We start from the raw sequence: 21456 nt of genomic DNA on the forward strand, positions 1-21456 counted from the left end.
CAACTCTCTGCATTCTCAATTCGGAGAGCTCCCTTGTAACCTCATTCACCAAGCATACTCACCAGGACGTAGGGTGTTACGCATCTCTAAGCGGCCCGAACCTGTAAACATCGTCCACTGTCTCTCGTGCATCTGGCGCGAACCATTTTGCTACAGTCGTCGACGCCGTACTACTCCTAAAAACACCTTGAGGGACAACCCCGGGTGTGCGGTCGAACCCAAAACACCGACAGGAGTAAACAACAATATCAGTTAGTCAAATAAAAAATATTATGCGGAGAGCGGAGACAATCAATAAAAAATTTTGAGATCTTTTTGGTGGATAGTTTACGTGGGTATTGTTGTGAGCCGTCGTAACGTACAGACAACCGACTAGTCTATTTTAAAATATTAGATTTTTCGTAACAATTCGGGTATCTGTTTTCATCCCTACATAGGAGTTTAGTGCATATAATGCAAAAATTAAAATCATATGTATCCGTCTCAGATCTAACGTCTCTCGTTGCTGTGTATATTTTGCAAATAACACTATTTAAAGTGGTGTAGTGTAGCGGTGGAAGCTGTTATTTGTAAAATATAACTAGTAACTAGATATGTTAGATCTAAAATGGAGGGTGATGATTTCATATGTGCACCAAACTCCCATTTGCACAAGATATGTTGTCTTTATAAATAATGACTTTGATATTACAAGGATGTAACGAAAGAAATGGACGCAATGGCAAATTCGTAAAACACGTGAAATCAGGAAAGGAAAACAGCAATCCCCTCATCATCGCTTCCTCCAAACCCTAGCCTGCCTCTTACCCCGCCCGACGACCTGTTTCTGCCAGTCATATTTCCCGGGCAGCGCGCGATCTCAACGCTCCCGTCGCGCCCTGCCCCTGCGCTTCAACCGCTCCATCCAGGCGAGATCCTGCGGATGGAACCCCCGGCGGCAAAGGAGGCGCCGTCACCGCCGCTCCAGCCTGCGGCGGAGGAGGACGCGATGCTCTCTGCGACGGCGGTCATGGCGAAGGAAGCCTCTGTAGCGTTCCAGGGACGTCGCTACGCCGACTGCGCAGAAGTGCTCACGAGGCTGCTGGACATGAAAGAGGGCGATCCCAAGGTGCAATTATAACTACTCTTTGTAAGCGGTTTAGGATTGTGTGCGGGAATCTAGGTTGTGTGTTGGCACGCTTCAATGGTTAAAATAGAAAATCAATGTGTCTGGACACATTTCGATTGCTAGCTATGTACATGTGCTTAGAAAATTGGCTGTTTGTGTTTCAAGCATGGCTGTTTGTGTTTCAAGCATGGCTGTTTGAGTTCAAATGTGTACTTCATAATTGTTTGAGTTCTCATGGTTGTTTCGAGATGTTTGTTAGCTGAGGGGGTTCAAGTTTGCTTATGTACGTGCATGGATTCACCTGTTTGATTCAACATCCATGTTAGTCTGTACGGTTCCGTTTCTCAGAAAATTGTGCCTCATTTCATGCCAATGCTAGTTGTCGTGCTATTGGGCCCATGTTTTCCTCTCGGTGTATGTCATAACTCACTGGTGAGGTCACTTGTTCAGTGAAACTGTTTAATCTGGCCGCTTTATTATGCTATAAATTCAAAACATAATCTATCTGAAAACAGCAACTTAAACATTTACTTTAGAATGGTGGATGGTATGGTTTTCCATCGTCTTTGTATAGGACAATTGTTATAGCTTAAATCAATAGGGTTTCTTCTTTTGCTTTGGGAAGAAATAGTTCTATCAGAATTGTTTTCCTTGCATCTGATGTCTCAATTTTGAAATTTCAGGTCCACCATAACATGGCCATCACCAAAGCCTTCTTGGATGGTTGTCCTGATTCAAACAGGCTGCTTAAAATTCTTTGTGATGCTAAGGTTAGTGAATCTTTAATGCTCATTATGCTATCATTTTTTGACATGTTGAATTGTTCTGAAGTAATGGAAATGACTTAAGTAAATGCATGGATGTTCTATTTGTGTGTCGCTAGTTACAAAATTCTTGTATTATGTTCTGCATATCTGTATGTTCCCTTAGTGTAGAATATAATTGCACAAAATATATTTCATTTGTGATATTCAAAAGTTCATGATGTGCATGTGTAGACAAAACAGGTGTGCTCGTAGGACCAAATGATACATCCGCATGTTGACAATTGTGATAGTTAATTTATATTATTACCTTTCCTTCCAATTTTTGTGATACTAAGTACATGAAAGGGGCTTAAAAGTTCAAGTTATGGAAATATTTAGATATAAGCCATTGTTCAGAAGTTATATGCCTAAACATTGAGATCATATTTTGGTTTCATTGTGCGTATTGTTAGAACTGGATGTATAGCAATGTATTCCAATGAATATCTTCACTGTTGCTTTTGTTGCACCAAACAAACTTATTCTTAGCAGTTTAACCTATATGCTTTAAAGTTTTGCTTTAGCAGCACTGAGCGTGTTTCTGTTTGTCAAACAGACATTTATTTTTTTAGCATGCCGTGATTCTGAGATGCCAAACTACGGTTGGCTTAGTTTCTTTATGGTGTCTAGTGTAACCTACTGCTATATTGTAGCTGCTATGAGCTTGATAGCAACTGGCCGCAGTCAAATTACGGTGTGTTGCAGTAAGATATGTAAATATGGGACTTCAAACACCCAAGTGACCTATTAGCTTCCAAATTTCAACGATTTTTAGTGTCTTCAGCTTTTTATGAAGTTTCGAATTCAATAGTAGCCTAGTAGCCGATCTTATTTCATCATGTCCAAAAGTGGTTGTGACATACAGTTTGAAACATCCTATAATATATATCAAAACATATCAATATTAATATCTAGTCATGTCATTGTGCCATCTGTTTTAGGACCCGTTTGGATCGAGGAGGCTAAATTTTAGCCCCGTCATATCAGATGTTTCAATACTAGTTAGAGTTATTAAACATATTCTAATTACAAAACTAATTACACAAACAAAGACTAAAGGGTATGACGAGTCTATTTAAGTATAATTAGTCCATGATTTGATCATGTGAAGCTACAATAAATATTTGCTAATCATGGAATAATTAGGCTTAATATGTCTCATAGTTTAGTCTTTATCTATGTAATTAGTTTTATAATTAGACTATATTTAATACTCTTTCCGTCCCAAAGTGTTTGTCGTTCTCACTTTTCGAGGAGTCAACCATTTTTTTAACTTTGACCGAATATATATAAGAAATTGTTAATATTTATAATATATAATTAGTATCATTAGATAGATATTTGAATCTATTTTTAGTAAAATTATTTGGAGATACAAATGTTGCTAATTTTTTCTATAGATCTAGTCAAACTTGAGAAAGTTTGACCAGCACGAATACCATAGCGACAAACATTTTTGGGACGTAGGGAGTACTTGTAATTAACATTCAAACATCCGATGAGACATGGACTAAACTATAGTCATGGGGAACCAAACACCCCTTTAATTTACTATTTCATTTTGTACTGTAATACCATTGTGCAATATAATGATGCGCAGCTCTCCTGCGTGTTCGTGAAAAAATACCTTTGTGCAATACTCTCACTTTTAACCACTTCATTGTCATTTGTAATTATTTTTCTATACCCCATTGTCTCAGTGAACTTTTGCATCAAATGATCCTGCCACCTCTACCAAGACTCCTTCCACCTGTGCCATGATTATTTGCCATACTTTCTTCATGTGTTATTAGTATATTGAGTAATCTGCTGCACTCTCATCTTTCTTTTGTCATAGGAACATATAAATAGTGATGGCTCCACCCCCCTGTTGGTAGGACAGCAGTAGTTGGGGATTGTAGCCAAAGTTACAAAAAGCGTTAAGAGCTAAGCGAGCAGTGACCTACCGCGTAGAGCAGTAATTCAGATTGTTGGTCTTGGACTGAATATAAGAGACGAGAGTGGAGAGCAGCTGAGTTTAAATAAATCAAGGGCTAGGTCCTTTCCCACTTTTATAGGGGAGGTGAGGGGAGATTTTCACAATTTTTTCTTGTGTGGCATGTATTAACGGAAGAGCATCTAGGGGCTACAAATGGGCCCTAATCATTATCTCACAAGCCTCTTGGCTATGTAATTGAGCCCTGGACACACTAATGTTGTCGCTAACATATACTTACACCTCCAACACAGAACTCAAAGCATCCAACATATATTGAATTATGTGATCTGTCAAAAGATATTAGAAAAAAGGAAATGGGAAAGAAAAGGACTTTTATTTAGTGGCTCATCTAGAAGCCCATTAATCCAGCACAAACCCATGTTCCACAACAACCACACATTTCTTTACCCTCCAAGGAAGGCACACAACCTGACAGTCGCTGCCGTTTCTTCATCCCCCTTCATCTTTCTCGTAGCGTTGGCACTCCATCTTTCACTCCCTTCCCCACTTGCGCTAAGCATATAGGCGGCGGTGGCGCTTAAGCTCGGGCTCTTAGTAACGGCGGCGCTTAGGCTCGGGCTCTCAGTGACGGTGGCGCTTAGGCTCGGGCTCTCAGTGACGGTGGCGATTAAGCTCAGACTCTTAGCGACGGTAGGGTAGTTCCAGGTTCGGCGGCGGCGTCAACGGCTCCCTGTCCCATCCCTCACCAAGTCGCTTCATGCCCTCACCTTCGGTCCTCCGCGCAGCGGTCGGTGGCCCTGCATATGCGCCTCCTGCTCCCCTCCCACCTTTGCTGGACCATCGACAACGCCTGGCCTCCGCAGTTCATAGCGCGACCGGCGGTCAACGCTTATGCCCCAAAGCGAAGCATTACTCGTTCGCTTAGCGCTTCAACGTGCAGAAGCATGCGCTTAGGGCCTGTTTGGTTTTTGGCTAAATGTGCCACACCCTACCTAAGGTTACTCGACCAAATTGAAGGACTAACCATAGGCAGAAAAGTTAGGCAAACTGTGGCAAGTTAGGCGGCGAACCAAACAAGCCTTTAGTGCCGCCTTTTGGAACGCTTATTATGGCTATAGGGACATGTAGCAGGTAGCATGGCCGTAGTAGCAAGTATCAGGAATTATAGCCCTTTGTTTGACTTCTGTAATTTCGATTTTATATGATGGTGGTGGCTAGTTGCAGCCATTTTAGTTCAGCAGCACTATTCTTGTGTGTTCATGGTATGCGTGCGCTCTGATATCCTCCTCTCCATCCTCTAGTGTGTGTGTGAGTGAGGGGTGTGGTGATACACACCTGAGCGACAAAACTGGCCAATGTAGTAGAGGTCATTGTGGCCCTAGTTTTTTAAAATATGATTGTTTTGTGCTTTGGTCAAAAGTGACAAATTTAGCAACTGTATTTTTACTGTGTTCAGTGTACACTAATTTTCTTGGTAATTTTGTTGTAATAATGTTTTACGTTTACATTTTTATTCAGAGAAGAAGTGAAGAGCTTGCATGTGCAACTAGAGAACAAGCTGATTCTGCAAATGGGGTAGGAAATAGTGCTCCTTCAGGATCAAGAGGGAGTGGCGTTGCACTACCTTTTTCTGCTACACATAATGTGTCGACTTATGGGGATGAGTTTGACACGACCATAATTACATTCAACATGGTATGTCTTGCTATGTAGCAGTAACTACTTGATTATTAAATATTTCTGTTTTATAGTATCTATATCAAATAGATTGCACTTTTATCCAATACATAAGCACTAAATATAAAAAACTCGACCTGCGGGGGTAAGACCGCCCCCATGACATTATATTGAGAAGACCTTCTCACGCAGGTCGTTAAAACCCCCAAACCCCTGCCCCACCCATACACAGTGGCACCGTAGCCCATGTGAGAACGATTGGGGCCGGCTCTTAAGACCTGTGCTTTTGCGTGGGACAGACGAGGGGATTATTTTAACCATAGTCTGAAATTCGCTCCCGCGGGGAGTCGAACTCAGGACCTAAGGAGTGCTACTCAGACCACATAACTGACTCAGCTAGAGGCCCTTTCGCTAATCACTAAATATAGTTTTGCTGATTTGTTCATGACCTCTGATTTTGTAGGCTGTCATCCTGTATCATCTTCATGACTATGAATCTGCACTATCTGTTTTGGACCCATTGTACCGAAACATTGAACCAATGGATGAGGTATTATTAGCGATATTGTAGCTTTGTCATAAGTGAAAATTGTGTCAACACTATTTTTTTACTCTTACAGACAACTGCTCTTCATGTATGCTTTTTATTATTGGATATCACATTAGCTTTGCAAGATGCAACAAAGGCTGCGGTAAGTTTATCTCCTTGTCTGTAGTTGCCATCTAAAGTTTGGTCCCTTGGATACAGTAAACATTTTTCAATTATATTATTTCTACACGTCTGTATGATTATTATTGTCAATGGTGGCTCCTGAAATGTGCTGAGTGGCATTCACCACTTGACATTTTGACATTTATGTTGGTCTTGTTATTGATTGCTTTTATTCTGTTTGTATTTTGCATGTTGGACCATTTTGTTCTATACACTTTCTAGTGCCATATTTTTTGCTATATCATTTTGTGTGGTGTTGCTGTCAGTTTTTTGTTATAACGTTTTTAATATGAGGGATTGATTGTGTACATTGTTTTCAGATCGTCCGACTAATCGCGATTAGTCGTGATTAGTCGGGCTGATCGATACTTAGTGCTCGATAAGGGGGTTCGATTCGATCAGGTGATCTGATCGTCCATATCGTCCGATTAGTCGGCGATATGTATTGAGCTTGACTCTAGTGTCTGAGGCTCTGTCAAGTTTGGGGACACCTCCGGCATAGAGATCAAGGGCGCCGACTTCGTCATCTTCACCGCCGAGTCCGGTGAGCACAAGCTGCTCATCGGAGTCTACATCCCCGTGTTGAGGAACTCCATCATTAGCCTGTGACAGCTGTATGAGAATAGTTCGCGTGTGGAGGTCCATCACAGAGTTATGAGGATCTGGGACCCCTCTTGTCGCCTTCTTGCCAAGGTACCAGGAGCCCCAATCGACTCTACATCCTCAACGTGCATGTGGCACAACCTCTCTGCCTTGCTGCTCGACGAGGCATGGTAGTGGAACGAGCGCTTCGGGCACCTTCATTTTGAGGCCATGAGGCAGCTCAACGCCAAGGAGATGGTACGAGGCCTGCCGTGCCTTGGCCACGTGGAACAGTTCTGCGACGTTTGCATGTTGACGAAGCCGAGGCGGCTCCACTTCCCTAGCAGTTGAGCTTTCGAGCCAAGGAGCGGCTTGAGCTTGTGCACAGGGATTTGTGTGGTCCGGTGACACCGGCCACGCTAGGAGGACGATGCTACTTCTTGCTGCTTGTCGATGACCTCTTCCGCTACATGTGGGTGATGGTCCTCGGCAGCAAGGGAGAGGTTGCCAACGCCATCAAGCATGCGCAGGTCGCTGCGGAAGCCGAATGCGGCCGCAAGCTGCATGTGTTGCGCATCAACAAAGGCGACAAATTCATGACGACTGAGTTCGCGTTGTACTACGCGGATGAGGGCGTTTAGCGCCACTACTTCGCGTCGTACAGTCTGCAGCAGAACGACGTTGTCGAGCGGCATAACTAGACTGTTGTGGGGATGGATCGAGCTCTCCTCAAGCAGAGGGAAATGTCGGCTGCCTTCCGGGGGAGGCGGTGGTGATGGCTGTTTACATCCTCAACCGCTCGCTCACCAAGGCTCTCAACGGGATAACGCCGTACGACGCTTGGCATGGGCGCAAGCCGGCGGTCTCTCACCTACGGGTCTTCGGCTGCCTCGCGTTCACCAAGGAGTTTGGCCACATCGGCAAGCCCGACAATAGGAGCACCCCGAGGTGTTCATTGGCTATATGGAGGGCTCAAAGGCCTACCACATTCTTGACCCTAGAACACAACGTTTGCGCACCACCCGCGACATAGTGTTCGATGAAGGGCGATGATGGGCATGGGACAAGGCGGTGGACGGTGGCTCGACTCTGACATACGACGACTTCATTGTCGAGTATGCCCACTTTTAGGGAGCCGGGGGAGTAGACAACTCTTCTTCACCGAGCAGGTCTACCCCAGTCTTTGAGTCTCCACCGACTCCAGCACCACGCTCTCCAACCAGGACTTCGACTATAACGAGTTCCTTGGCACGACACACTTGAGCACCGACGGTAGCCCCTTCGGGCATGTTCACTCTGACACTAGCTCGTGTCGAGCACGACCCCTTGGAGTTTGCTAGCTCGCTCTCCCACGACGTGGAGTGCATCGACGCGTACCACGACGACGAGCTATTGCAGTATCGTATGGTGGAGGATCTTCTCGGCGACCAGTCTGTGCCGAGCCTAGTGCCTCGAAATCTAGAGGCGGAGTTGCATCTTGCGTGTGACGTCGGCGAGCCTTGACCTTTCGTAGAGGCTGAGAGACATGCGGCATGGCGTGCCCCGATGCAGTCGGAGATGGACGCGGTTGAGATGAATCGAACCTGGGAGCTCGCTAACCTCCCCCATGGTTACCACGTGATCACCCTTAAATGGATGTTCAAGCTGAAGAGGGATGAAACCGGCACCATTGTCAAGCACAAGGCTCGTTTGGTGGCATATGGTTTCTTGCAGTAGGAGGGGATCAACTTCAACGACGCCTTGCCCCTGTGGCACGGATGGAGTCTGTGCGACTCGTGCTAGCAGCCAAGATGGTTGGCATGTTCATCACATGGATGTCAAGTCAGCGTTTCTTAACGGCGACTTAAAGGAGGAGGTCTACGTATACCAGCCGCTAGGATTTGCGATCCCTGGCAAGGAGGGCAAGGTGTTGCACTTGCGCAAGGCCTTCTATGGCTTGCAACAGGCACCGATGGCATGGAATGCCAAGTTGGATTTCACGCTCAAGAGGATGGGTTTTAGGCCAAGCCTGCATGAGACGACCATCTACCGACAGGGCAATGGAGGAAATGTCCTGTTGGTGGGTGCCTACGTCGACGACTTGGTGATCACCAGCACCAAGGATGCGGAGGTGGCAGCGTTCAAGGAAGAGTTGAAGGCCACCTTCCAATTGAGTGCATGGGGCATCTCTCCTACCTAGGGATTGAGGTGCACCAGTGTGACTCCAGGATCATGCTTCGCCATTGCCTATGCCAAGCGCGTCGTTTAGCTGGCTGGGCTCACCGACTTCAACCCAGCTCTCACTCCGATGGAGGAGGCTGAACCTGAGTCACGACAACATGACAGAAATGGATGATACATAGTACTGGCGTCTTGTGGGGAGCCTTCGCTACCTCGTCCACACACGACTAGACTTGGCATACTCCGTCGGCTACGTTAGTAGGATCATGCAGCGATCGACGACGGAGCTTGAGCAGGATGTAAAGAGGATCATCTGCTATGTTGCGGAGATTCTCGTCCACGGTCTCTACTACCTGAGGTGCCCTAGGGAGGCACACCTTGTCGGGTACAACAACAGTGATCGCGACAGTGATCACACCGACGACATCGACACCAACAAGAGCATCAGCGAGATCCTCTTCTTCCTCGGCAAGTGCCTCGTTAGCTTGCAGTCAGTCAAGCAGCAGGTGGTGGCCATGTCCAGCTATGAGGCCGAGTACATAGAGGCCTCCACCGCTTCAACTTAGGCGCTCTGGCATGCTCGACTGCTCGGTGATCTCCTCGGCAGACACTGGAGCGGTGGAACTCAGGGTGGATAGCCAGTCTGCTCTGGCCTTAGCAAAGAACCTCATGTTCCCTGAACGGAGCAAGCGCATCCTGGTGAGTTATCACTTCATTCGAGACTGCTTTGCAGAAGGGAGCATCAAGGTACTCTACATAAGTACCAAGGACCAGCTTACGGACCTGCTCACCAAGCCTCTTGGGAGGATCAAGTTCCTTGAGCTTTGCTTCAGGTCCGGAATGGTCCAACATCCCCACAAGACGACACAAAAGACTTAGGGGGAGAATGATGGAATAAGTCATTGTGGTCTTTGTGGTGGTTCCTTTTTTTTGTCTTTGTGCCCCTTTTGTCTTTTAACATCATAGAGGACATCATCTTAGACTAGAGCATCTTAGACTAGCATCTTGGCATATACTTGGTTGCCTTGAGTAGCTATAAATATGTACCCCAACCTCTTAGGTGGGTATGACATTGTGTTGTGTGAAAAATAAAACCAGAAAATTATCCTGACTCCTAGTGTCATCCTCCCGATTAGAGTAAGAGTTCCGCTACTTACAAATTCAACTTGGAAAGTGATTTCTAGTCAAATATTGAAATGGTTAACTGCACACAACCAAAAAACCACTTATGTGACTGGATGATGTTTTTTTATCTTATATACTTTCTTTCCATATGTTTCCTCGTTTTGTATCCTTTTATGACATTTTTATGCTGCCACTGCATTTCCTTACCTTGTGATGATTCTTAGTGAGCGATCTGGGGTGTGTTGATTTTGCAGTTCCTACATATTGCTGTGTTGTAACCTTGAACTCTTTGTATTAGTACTATCATATTTAGTTGGGTCTTTCACAGTGTTCATTTGGTCTTGTTTCTTTTTTGGGCCTAGAGTATTGACTTCACCTAGAGGAGACTTTGCCAATCTTATTGAACTTTATGATTATTTTTTTTGGTTTACAGGACATAATACAGTACATGGAAAGGGCATTTGGAGTAGCTAACATAACGAGCCCGAATGAAAATCCAAGCATAGCTCAGCAGCAATTAGCTCAACCGAAGCCTCCTGTGAAAATTAGCGTGCCTCCAGATTCTGAATTAAATGCTTATGCTGGTGGATATGAGAACCTTTCGGCTGGAATTTTACCAGATGATCAAATAGAATTTGAATCTCTATACTCTAGTTTTGATGGACATCAGAATTTGGGCAGGCGTATCTTTAATGATTTCTCAAGGGCATCTGCTGATCTTGCTGCTACTGCTGCTGATTTGAAAGTTAGACTTCAGATTTACAAGGTTCGCCTTCTACTGCTCACTAGGAACCTTAAGGTTGCGAAGCGAGAACTCAAAGTACTAATGAACATGGCACGTGGTAGGGATTCATCTACAGAGCTTCTCTTGAAATCTCAGCTGGAGTATGCCCGGGGGAATTATAGGAAAGCTGTGAAGCTATTGAGCACACCACATAATCGGGCTGAACCAGCAATGCTAGCCATTTTCTACAACAACCTGGGCTGTATACTCCACCGACAGAGATCGTATCACACCTCTATATGGTGCTTTAGCAAAGCGCTGAAATACACTTTATCACTTCGTTCAGAGAAACCAATGAAGCTGTCTACATTATCACAAGACAAGTCTTGCCTTATTTCATACAACTGTGGTGTCCAACATTTGATGTGTGGGAAGCCTTTGTTAGCAGCTTCTTGTTTTCGTGAAGCTATGCCGCTCTTCTACAAGCGACCTCTTTTCTGGCTTCGTTTTTCTGAGTGTAGTCTGCTAGCTCTAGAAAAGGGTCTCCTGTGTGCAAAAGGTGCTTCTTCATGCAACGATGAGATTGAAGTCATTGTTGTGGGGTCAGGACAATGGAGGCAGTTGATTGTCAACCATGTGAGCTTGAGAAGTAATTTAGGTTGTGCAGGTGTGACTTCAGGTGAACATAAAAAGTTGGTTTCACTTGGATTTGCTAGACAGTGTCTACTCAATGCGCTGCTACTATTGAATGCTACTGAACAGGAAAATTGGGTAACCACATCTAATGCAGAGGATTACATCCAAGGAACATTACAAGGATATAAAAACTCAGGTCAGAAGAACACTACAAGTACGGATTCTAAAACACCTTCTGCCCCAACTCTAGCTAATGTAAATGGTGAACAAAAGGGAACGAGCTTGAATGCTACCTTGCAGAGTTCTCTTGCTTTCTATAATGAGATCTGTCGAAAAGAGAACCTGAAAATGAGACAGGCCATCCTGGGGAACTTGGCGTTTGTTGAATTGTGTCTTGAGAACCCCTTGAAAGCTTTGTCTTATGCAAAGTCAGTAATGCAGGTTAAAGACTGTTCCAGGATGTATATATTCCTCAGCCATGTATACGCAGCTGAAGCTTTGTGTACTTTGAACAGACCAACGGATGCTGCTGAGAAGCTATCAGTTTATATAAGAGATGGCAATGATATCGAGTTGCCGTATAATATGGAGAACTCTGAAAAGGCCTTGGTTGAGAAAGACAGTGACAGTGAAGACTTGGCTGCTGCTACAGTGACAAAAGTAGCCACAGAAGAATCTGAGTACTCAGAGGGCCTCAGGCCTGAGGAGGCCCGTGGTGTCTTGTATATCAACCTTGCCATGACTGCTGCAGTGCAGGGAAAAGTTGAGCAAGCCAACTACATGGTCAGCCGTGGCCTGGCGATGTTGCCCAACAACCCTCGAGCAGTGCTAGCATCGGTTTACATAGACCTCTTGCAAGGGAAGTCCCAGGAGGCTGTCGTGAAGTTGAGACACTGTAGGAATGTGAGATTTAGACCCGGTAGCATAGCAGCCAGCAGCTGAGCATAGAGAAGCCTCACTTTTCATGGTTTCTGTAGTTTACAATTACCATCATGATATTTTTGGACGCTGACCCCAATGTGGATGATCAAAGATGGTAATGTTCCTCCTGTGTACCATACATAAGAAATGAACTGTAGCACTGCCCTTTTAGCTTCAGGGGTCAAATCTCAAATGTGTTGTAACTGTACCGGTTTAATTTGCCTCTCTTTGGACTGAAGAGAGGTCAAGTGATCAAAAACGTTTCCTATGTTACGCCAATATTTTGGAAAATAATGCTTAAAAGCTGAGGGGTCTGATCGATATACATTTAGGGCTTGTTCGGTTAGCTCTCAATCCATGTGGATTAAGTGAGATTGGATGTGTTTAAATCCTAAGCAAGTCAAACTTCTTAATTTTTTTTAATCCCGTCCAATCCATGGTTAACGGGATTAACCGAACAAGGTCTTATGTGGTGCGTCACTGCTTGCATCATGTTAAGATGAGAAGACATGATCGCTTGTCCGGACGCTGCATCTGTTCATCTGAAAGTCTGAAGCGAACGAGTAATAGTGCTGTATCAGTGTATGTTTACGTTTCTCTGTTGTAAAACATGTGAGAGCAAACGCAGAATGTGCTCAAGCTTGCACTAGTTAATAAATACAAATAAAAAAACTAAAATCTAATCTAGCAAGCTCACCAAAAAGCTATTAAGAACTGCTTGAAACAATCACGGAACTTAATATTGAGCCAACTAACAAAGTTGGAAAACCTAGAAGCAACTGTAAGCAACCACCTCTAAGATATTTAAAAAGAAAATATCATTTTTTGATATACTTAAAAATACGCCTTTGTTTCTTGCGATGATTTAATGGAATTGGATCCATCCCTTTACTCGCTCAAAGTGGTCCGGGGGTTTTTGAAATGTGACCGTTGATGAACGTGTTACTGTTGGACTGTGGGTTTCCCGAGGCGTCGTGTCGTGCCTATAAAAAGCTGACCTCGGCCGAGACCGTTGCCTGCTTGCATTTGCACTGCAGAAACCCTAGCTTTTTACAGTTGCTCGCCTCCCCTCTGTGATATCCTGGCCCCTGGGATGGTGATTTCCTGGCCCAAGGCTTAATAGAATTAATAGAGTATCCATACCAACAAGGTGCATCTTATTTTTTGGAAGCCTATCTCGAAAAAACCTCGAAGTTAAGCGTGCTTGGCTTGGAGCAATTTGGGATGGGTGACCGACCGGGAAGTTTTTTCGGATGCGCATGAGTGAGGACAAAGTGCGCACAAAAGACCCGTGTTGGTCTGTGGGGGCAATATATGATCCTAGAGAGCTGTCAGGAGTAAGTACCGTCGGTCCAGGGATTGGACGGGGTGTTACACCCTCCTTGCTCGTTCTGCGCTGGAAATCTGGCCCGTATCAAGCAGACTGCGCGTCGCCGCCGGTATGTTGCAATGTCTTCTTCCTCGTCTGCTGCGAGCGCATAGCCGGCCGCGCCGTCGTCCGAGGGGACCTTGAGTGACTTGGCGGTGGTTGAGTTGTAGCCCGGCCACACCGTGGAGTTTGGTACCTCAAGGATTTTCTCGGGCCGCGTGCTGTAGATGCAGCGGCTTGGTTACTTTGGTAGCGGTGTGGGGCGGGCCCTGGGTGCAGAGGAGGTCCCCGAGCCTGAGGGCGAGTCGATAGTTTTTGAGGCCTTTTTTGCTGCCGGTCTTCACCTCTCGATGCATCGATTTGTGGTGGATGTGTTGCGTAGGTTTGAGGTGCAAGTCCACCAGTTGACGCCGAACGTAGTGGTGGCGCTTGCGAAGTATGTCTGGGCAGTTTCTTCGTACGGCGGTCAGCCGTCTGTGGAGGTCTTCGCCAAAAATTATTGCCTGCATTGGCAGAAGAGGAAGATAGGAAATAAGATAGCCCAATTTGGATCATGCACCTTCACGCCGAGGACTGGGAAGACTTCGGCTGAGGTTGTGGAGATAGTCCCCTGTGCTAGGAACAAGTGGGGTAACTGGTGGGATATTTGGTTCTATGTGGCTCCTGGTGATGTCGAAGGCTTGCCGAGTCTGCCTCCGGCCATCCTGTGCTCACATTGTTATGTGACGTTTCCTCGATTCGAGGTGGCGGAGGAAGACGAAGACGAAGGGGCCCTTCGACATGCTGCCCGCCTGAGTAGCGGGCGTGACCTGGTGGAGGAGTTTATTGCCTATGGGGTGTGGCCCTTGGCACATGGTTGGGTATTGGGCGAAGTGACCCCCCGCCAGATGCCTACCCTGGGCGGCCAGCTGGTGCGAAGTCCAGCCTTCGTAGTGGATTTACGCGGTCGCGACGCGACCGCGTTTGTGCGTGAAGTGGAGGCCGAGGTCGTGAAAATTGTAGGAAAATATGTGCCGAAGACAGAGACTTTAAGGAGTTGGGACATCCGCGGTTCGAATGTTAGGTTGAACTGTGTTTTTGAGTTAAACCGCTTGCCATATGTTGGTTACCCGGGGGATGACTATGCTGACGTTGCTGTCCACCGGGGGAAACAGGCGATGTCAACGACCAACGAGGGCCCCACACGGGACAAGGCTCCGAGCGTGACCGCTAAGAAAAGGAAATTAGGTACAACAGCTGAGGGGTTGAGGGCTTCCGATCGTTTTGTTGTGGATTTGTTGGAGACGTGCGCGACTCTCGGGGAGACGATGTCTCCGCCCGAGCTCCAGGAATATTCTGCGTGAATGCTGAAGGTTACCGGGGGTCGCTGGCCTAGGAATGTTCCGATATCCCGGGCGGCCGTCAAGGACATGTTTACATCTCGATTAGCTCGTGAGATGAAAATTTTCCCTTACGGACAGAATGTTGGTGCTGTTGTATCGGCAGTGATGGAGAAGGATCGCCAAGATGCGTCGCGAAAGCGCCGGGCGTACGCCAGGTTGGCGGACCCGAGGTGCGAGGCGAAGATGGTGTAGCCTAGCGCGAAGCCTGCCGGGGAGAGAGAGAGAGGTGGAAGAGGGAAGTTACTGCGCGGGAGAAAATCAAATGAGACAACGGGATTAGGGGGAGGGGCGCGCGCATGGGTAGGGAAAGGGGCGCCAGGGGCGCGCGGGCCGGACTGGGCCAGACTGGGCCGGACTGGGCTGGGCTTGGTCACTCCTGAGAGCACCTAGAGGGGGGGTGGTGAATAGGTGATCCTGGGAAACTTGAAAACTTAAGCCACAAAACTTGGTTAATCGTTAGCACAATTATTGCCAAGTGGCTAGAGAGGAGTTAAAACACAATAACCACAAGAAATCAATCACAGAGATGGCACGGTGGTTATCCCGTGGTTCGGCCAAGACCAACGCTTGCCTACTCCACGTTGTGGCGTCCCAACGGACGAGGGTTGCAATCAACCCCTCTCAAGCGGTCCAAAGACCCACTTGAATACCACGGTGTTTTGATTGCTTTTTCTCAATCCCGTTTGCGAGGAATCTCCACAACTTGGAGTCTCTCGCCCTTACACTTGAAATTCACAAAGAAGCACGAAGCAAGGGAGGGATTAGCAACGCACTCAAGACAAGAAATCACAGCAACACCACGCACACAAATCGCAACAAGAGCTCGCAACACAACTCAATGAGTTCACAACTCCACTAGAGCTCTATATGCTATCACAATGAAACAAATGCGCGGAATTGGTGTCTTGGTGCTTAGAGATGTTGTAGGAATGCTTGGTGTCCTCCTCCATGCGCCTAGGGGTCCCTTTTATAGCCCCAAGGCAGCTAGGAGCCGTTGAGAGCAATCTGGGAAGGCAATTCTTGCCTTCTGTCGTCTGGCGCACCGGACAGTCCGGTGCACACCGGACACTGTCCGGTGCCAGATTTCTTTCCTTAACAGACGCAGCCGACCGTTGGCAGACTTGGAGCCGTTGGCGCACCGGACATGTCTGGTGCACACCGGACAGTCCGGTGCCCCCTTCTAGCCGTTGGCTCGGCCACGTGTCCCGCGCAGATCGCGCGGCCGACCGTTGGCCCGGCCGACCGTTGGCTCACCGGACAGTCCGGTGCACACCGGACAGTCCGGTGAATTATAGCCGTACGTCGCCGGTGAATTCCCGAGAGCGGCCACTTCGCTCGAACCAGCCTGGCGCACCGGACACTGTCCGGTGCACCACCGGATAGTCCGGTGCTCCCAGACTAAGCAGATTCTTGGCTGCTCGAGCCAAGACATTTCCAATTGGATTTTTCCTGTTTCCAGCACTTAGACACAATACATTAGTCCATAAAACAATGTACTAAGTCTGAGAAACATACCTTTATCCTTGGTTTGTACTTTGTCCACCATTTTACATTTAAGCACTTGTGTTGGACACTAAATCACCAAAATACTTAGAAATGGCCCAAGGGCACATTTCCCTTTCAATCTCCCCCTTTTTGGTGATTTATGCCAACACAACATAAAACAACTAGAACATGTGCAGTGTCAATGCCAATGAAAACTCAAATTTGTTTTGATTCAAATTTGACATATATGGATCACTCTTTGCCACCACTTGGTTTGTTTTTGCAAATCAAACTCAATTTTCTATCTCTAAGTCAAACACACATGTTAAGACAAAAAGAGAGTGATTCCAAGAGAAATTGATTCAAGATTTCAAAAACTCCCCTTTTTCCCATAATCAACACTTCTCCCCACAAGAAGCCAACTTTTGACAAGAGAGACAATAAAAGAGTTTTGACAAACCTTGACAAACCAAAAAGCTCTATTCTACTATTTTCAAAATCTCTCAAGTGGTAGCTGATCCATTTATTGCTTTGGCCTTTATTTTCTCCCCCTTTGGCATCAAACACCAAAACGAGATCAATCTTGGCCCAAGAACCCCATTGCCTCACCAAAATCTTCAATAAGAATACAAAGGCAATAAGAGTACATGAGATGAACTTGGAATAAGTTACCCTCTCATCGGAGTGCAGTGGAAGTCTTTCATGGTCCAAGTCCACCTTTTCCCTTTCAAACCTCCTTTGAGACTAAAACAAGCAAACTCAAGCACATGGTTAGTCTCAAAGGGTCAAGTTGTAACACATCTCCCCCTAAACATGTGCATCACTTTGCAACGGACTTGTGAGGTCCAGGGAGTGTTTGTACAACTTGAGCACCATTATTAAGCAACAAAATGCAGAAGGAACATGATCAAAAGCATAAACACATGTATGCTATAAATCAATCCAAGTTTCGTGAATCTAAGATATTTAGCTCACTACGCAACCTGCAAAAGGTCTTCTCATCTAGAGGCTTGGTAAAGATATCGGCTAGCTGGTTCTCGGTGCTAACATGAAACACTTCGATATCTCCCTTTTGCTGGTGGTCTCTCAAAAAGTGATGCCGGATGTCAATGTGCTTTGTGCGGCTGTGTTCAACAGGATTTTCCGCCATGCGGATAGCACTCTCATTATCACATAGGAGTGGGACTTTGCTCAGATTGTAGCCAAAGTCCCTGAGGGTTTGCCTCATCTAAAGTAGTTGCGCGCAACACTGTCCTGCGGCAACGTACTCGGCCTCAGCGGTGGATAGGGAAACGAAAGTTTGTTTCTTAGAGTTCCATGACACCAGGGACCTTCCTAAGAATTGGCACGTCCCCGATGTACTCTTCCTATCGACCTTACATCCAGCATAGTCGGAATCTGAATATCCAATCAAGTCAAAGGTAGACCCCTTTGGATACCAGAGCCCGAAGCAAGGCGTAGCAACTAAATATCTAAGGATTCGCTTCACTGCTACTAAGTGACACTCCTTAGGATCGGATTGAAATCTAGCACACATGCATACGCTAAGCATAATATCCGGTCTACTAGCACATAAGTAAAGTAACGACCCTATCATTGACCAGTATGCCTTTTGATCAACGGACTTACCTCCTTTGTTGAGGTCGGTGTGTCCGTCGGTCCCCATCGGAGTCTTTGCGGGCTTGGCATCCTTCATCCCAAACCGCTTCAGCAAGTCTTGCGTGTACTTCGTTTGAGAGATGAAGGTGCCGTCCTTGAGTTGCTTCACTTGGAACCCAAGGAAGTAGTTCAACTCGCCCATCATTGACATCTCAAATTTCTGCGTCATCACCCTGCTAAACTCTTCACAAGACTTTTTATTAGTAGAACCAAATATTATGTCATCGACATAAATTTGGCACACAAAAAGATCACCATCACAAGTCTTAGTGAAAAGAGTTGGATCGGCTTTCCCAACCTTGAAATTATTAGCAATTAGAAAGTCTCTAAGGCATTCATACCATGCTCTTGGGGCTTGCTTAAGTCCATAGAGCGCCTTAGAGAGCTTACACACATGGTCGGGGTACCGTTCATCCTCGAAGCCAGGGGGTTGCTCTACGTACACCTCCTCCTTGATTGGCCCGTTGAGGAAAGCGCTCTTCACATCCATTTGGAACAACCTGAAAGAATGATGAGCGGCATATGCTAGCAAAATATGAATGGACTCTAGCCTAGCCACAGAAGCAAAAGTCTCCTCAAAGTCCAAACCTGCGACTTGGGCATAACCTTTTGCCACAAGTCGAGCCTTGTTCCTCGTCACCACCCCATGCTCGTCGTGTTTGTTGCGGAACACCCACTTGGTTCCCACAACATTTTGCTTGGGACGAGGCACCAGTGTCCAAACTTCATTGCGCTTGAAGTTGTTGAGTTCCTCCTGCATGGCCAGCACCCAGTCCGGATCTAGCAAGGCCTCTTCTACCCTGAAAGGCTCAATAGAAGAGACAAAGGAGTAATGCTCACAAAAATTAACTAATCTTGAACGAGTAGTTACTCCCTTGCTAATATCACCCAATATCTGGTCAACGGGATGATCCCTTTGGATCGTCGCTCGAACTTGGGTTGGAGGTGCCTGAGGTGCTTCTTCCTCTTCAACTTGAACATCTTGTGCTCCTCCTTGATCATGCGCCTCCACTTGAGGTACCTGTTCGTCATCTTGGGTTGGGGAATGTACCATAGTTGAGGAAGACGGTTGATCTTGCTCCAATTGTTCCCGAGGCCGTACATCTCCAATCATCATGGTGCGTATTGCGGCCGTTGGAACGTCTTCTTCATCTACATCATCAAGATCAACAGCTTGCTCTCTTGGAGAGCCATTAGTCTCATCAAATACAACGTCACTAGAGACTTCAACCAAACCCGATGATTTGTTGAAGACCCTATATGCCTTTGTATTTGAATCATAACCTAATAAAAACCCTTCTACAGCTTTGGGAGCAAACTTGGAATTCCTACCCTTCTTCACTAGAATGTAGCATTTACTCCCAAATACACGAAAGTACGATACATTGGGTTTGTTACCGGTTAGCAGCTCATACGACGTCTTCTTGAGGAGGCGATGAAGGTAGACCCGGTTGATGGCGTGGCAAGCCATGTTCACGGCTTCCGACCAAAAGCACTCGGGGGTCTTGAACTCTCCAAGCATCGTCCTCGCCATATCGATGAGCGTCCTGTTCTTCCTCTCTACCACACCATTTTGTTGTGGTGTGTAGGGAGTGGAGAACTCGTGCTTGATCCCTTCCTCCTCAAGAAACTCCTCCACTTGAAGATTCTTGAATTCGGACCCGTTGTCGCTCCTTATCTTCTTCACCTTGAGCTCAAACTCATTTTGAGCTCTCCTGAGGAAGCACTTGAGGGTCCCTTAGGTTTCAGACTTTTCCTGCAAAAAGAACACCCAAGTGAAGCGGGAAAAGTCATCAACAATAACTAGACCATACTTACTTCCTCCTATGCTCAGATAGGCGACGGGTCCGAAGAGGTCCATATGCAGTAGCTCCAGGGGCTTTGATGTGGTCATCACATTCTTGCTGTGATGTGCTCCTCCCACCTGTTTACCTGCTTGACATGCTGCACAAGGTCTATCTTTTTCGAATTGCACGTTAGTCAAACCTATCACGTGTTCTCCCTTTAGAAGCTTGTGAAGGTTCTTCATCCCCACATGTGCTAAGCGGCGATGCCACAGCCAGCCCATGCTAGTCTTAGCGATTAAGCATGCATCTAGACTGGCCTCCTCTTTTGCAAAATCAACTAAATAAAGTTTGCCGTCTAGTACACCCTTAAAAGCTAGTGAACCATCACTTCTTCTAAAGACAGACACATCTACATTTGTAAATAGACAATTATATCCCATATTACGTAATTGACTAACAGATAGTAAATTATATCCAAGAGACTCAACTAAAAACACATTAGAGATAGAGTGCTCATTGGATATTGCAATCTTGCCTAAACCTTTCACCTTGCCTTGGTTCCCATCACCGAATATGATTGAATCTTGGGAATCCTTATTCTTGACGTAGGAGGTGAACATCTTCTTCTCCCCCGTCATATGGTTTGTGCATCCGCTGTCGATAATCCAGCTTGAGCCCCCGGATGCATAAACCTGCAAGGCAAATTTAGGCTTGGGTCTTAGGTACCCAACTCTTATTGGGTCCTACAAGGTTAGTCACAATTTCCTTAGGGACCCAAATGCAAGTTTTATCTCCCTTGCATTTTGCCCCTAATTTCCTAGCAATCACCTTTCTATCCTTTCTACAAATTGCAAATGAAGCATCACAAGCATGATAAATTGTAGAGGGTTCATGAACTTTCCTAGGAATATTGACAACATTTCTCCTAGGCATATGATGAACAACATTTCTTCTAAACACATTTCTACCATGCATATAGGAAGAACTAGAAGCAAACATGGCATGAGAGTCAAAAGCATTATAAGCATTACAACTCCTATCATCATAAACATTTCTAGAAAATTTTCTATCATGGTACATGAAGGCATGGTTCTTTTTAGCATTACTTGCCATAGGGGCCTTCCCTTTCTCCTTTGTGGAGATGGAAGCTTTATGGCTTGTTAAGTTCTTGGCTTCCCTCTTAAAGCCAAGCCCATCCTTAATTGAGGGATGTCTACCAACCGTGTAGGCATCCCTAGCAAATTTTAGTTTATCAAACTCACTTTTGCTAGCCTTAAGTTGGGCATGAAGACTAGCCATTTCATCATTTAACTTTGCAATAGAAGCCTTGTGTTCACTACAAGCATCAATATCAAAATCTTTACATCTATTGCAAATAACAACA

The 21456-nt window shown here is 45.9% G+C and overlaps 1 protein-coding gene across 1 annotated transcript; it reads left to right on the top strand.

Moving 5' to 3' along the window:
- Positions 1–704: 704 nt before the first annotated feature.
- LOC118472932 (CCR4-NOT transcription complex subunit 10) lies at positions 705–12715 on the top strand. The gene is made up of 6 exons (XM_035960943.1): positions 705–1108; positions 1792–1878; positions 5372–5548; positions 5994–6080; positions 6151–6222; positions 10543–12715. Exons 1-6 carry the CDS (start codon positions 923–925, stop codon positions 12409–12411), a joined length of 2478 nt encoding a protein of 825 aa, XP_035816836.1. The 5' UTR covers positions 705–922; the 3' UTR covers positions 12412–12715.
- Positions 12716–21456: the final 8741 nt, after the last annotated feature.

This window comes from Zea mays, chromosome 7, assembly GCF_902167145.1.
Source record: "Zea mays cultivar B73 chromosome 7, Zm-B73-REFERENCE-NAM-5.0, whole genome shotgun sequence".
Taxonomy (NCBI): domain Eukaryota; kingdom Viridiplantae; phylum Streptophyta; class Magnoliopsida; order Poales; family Poaceae; genus Zea; species Zea mays.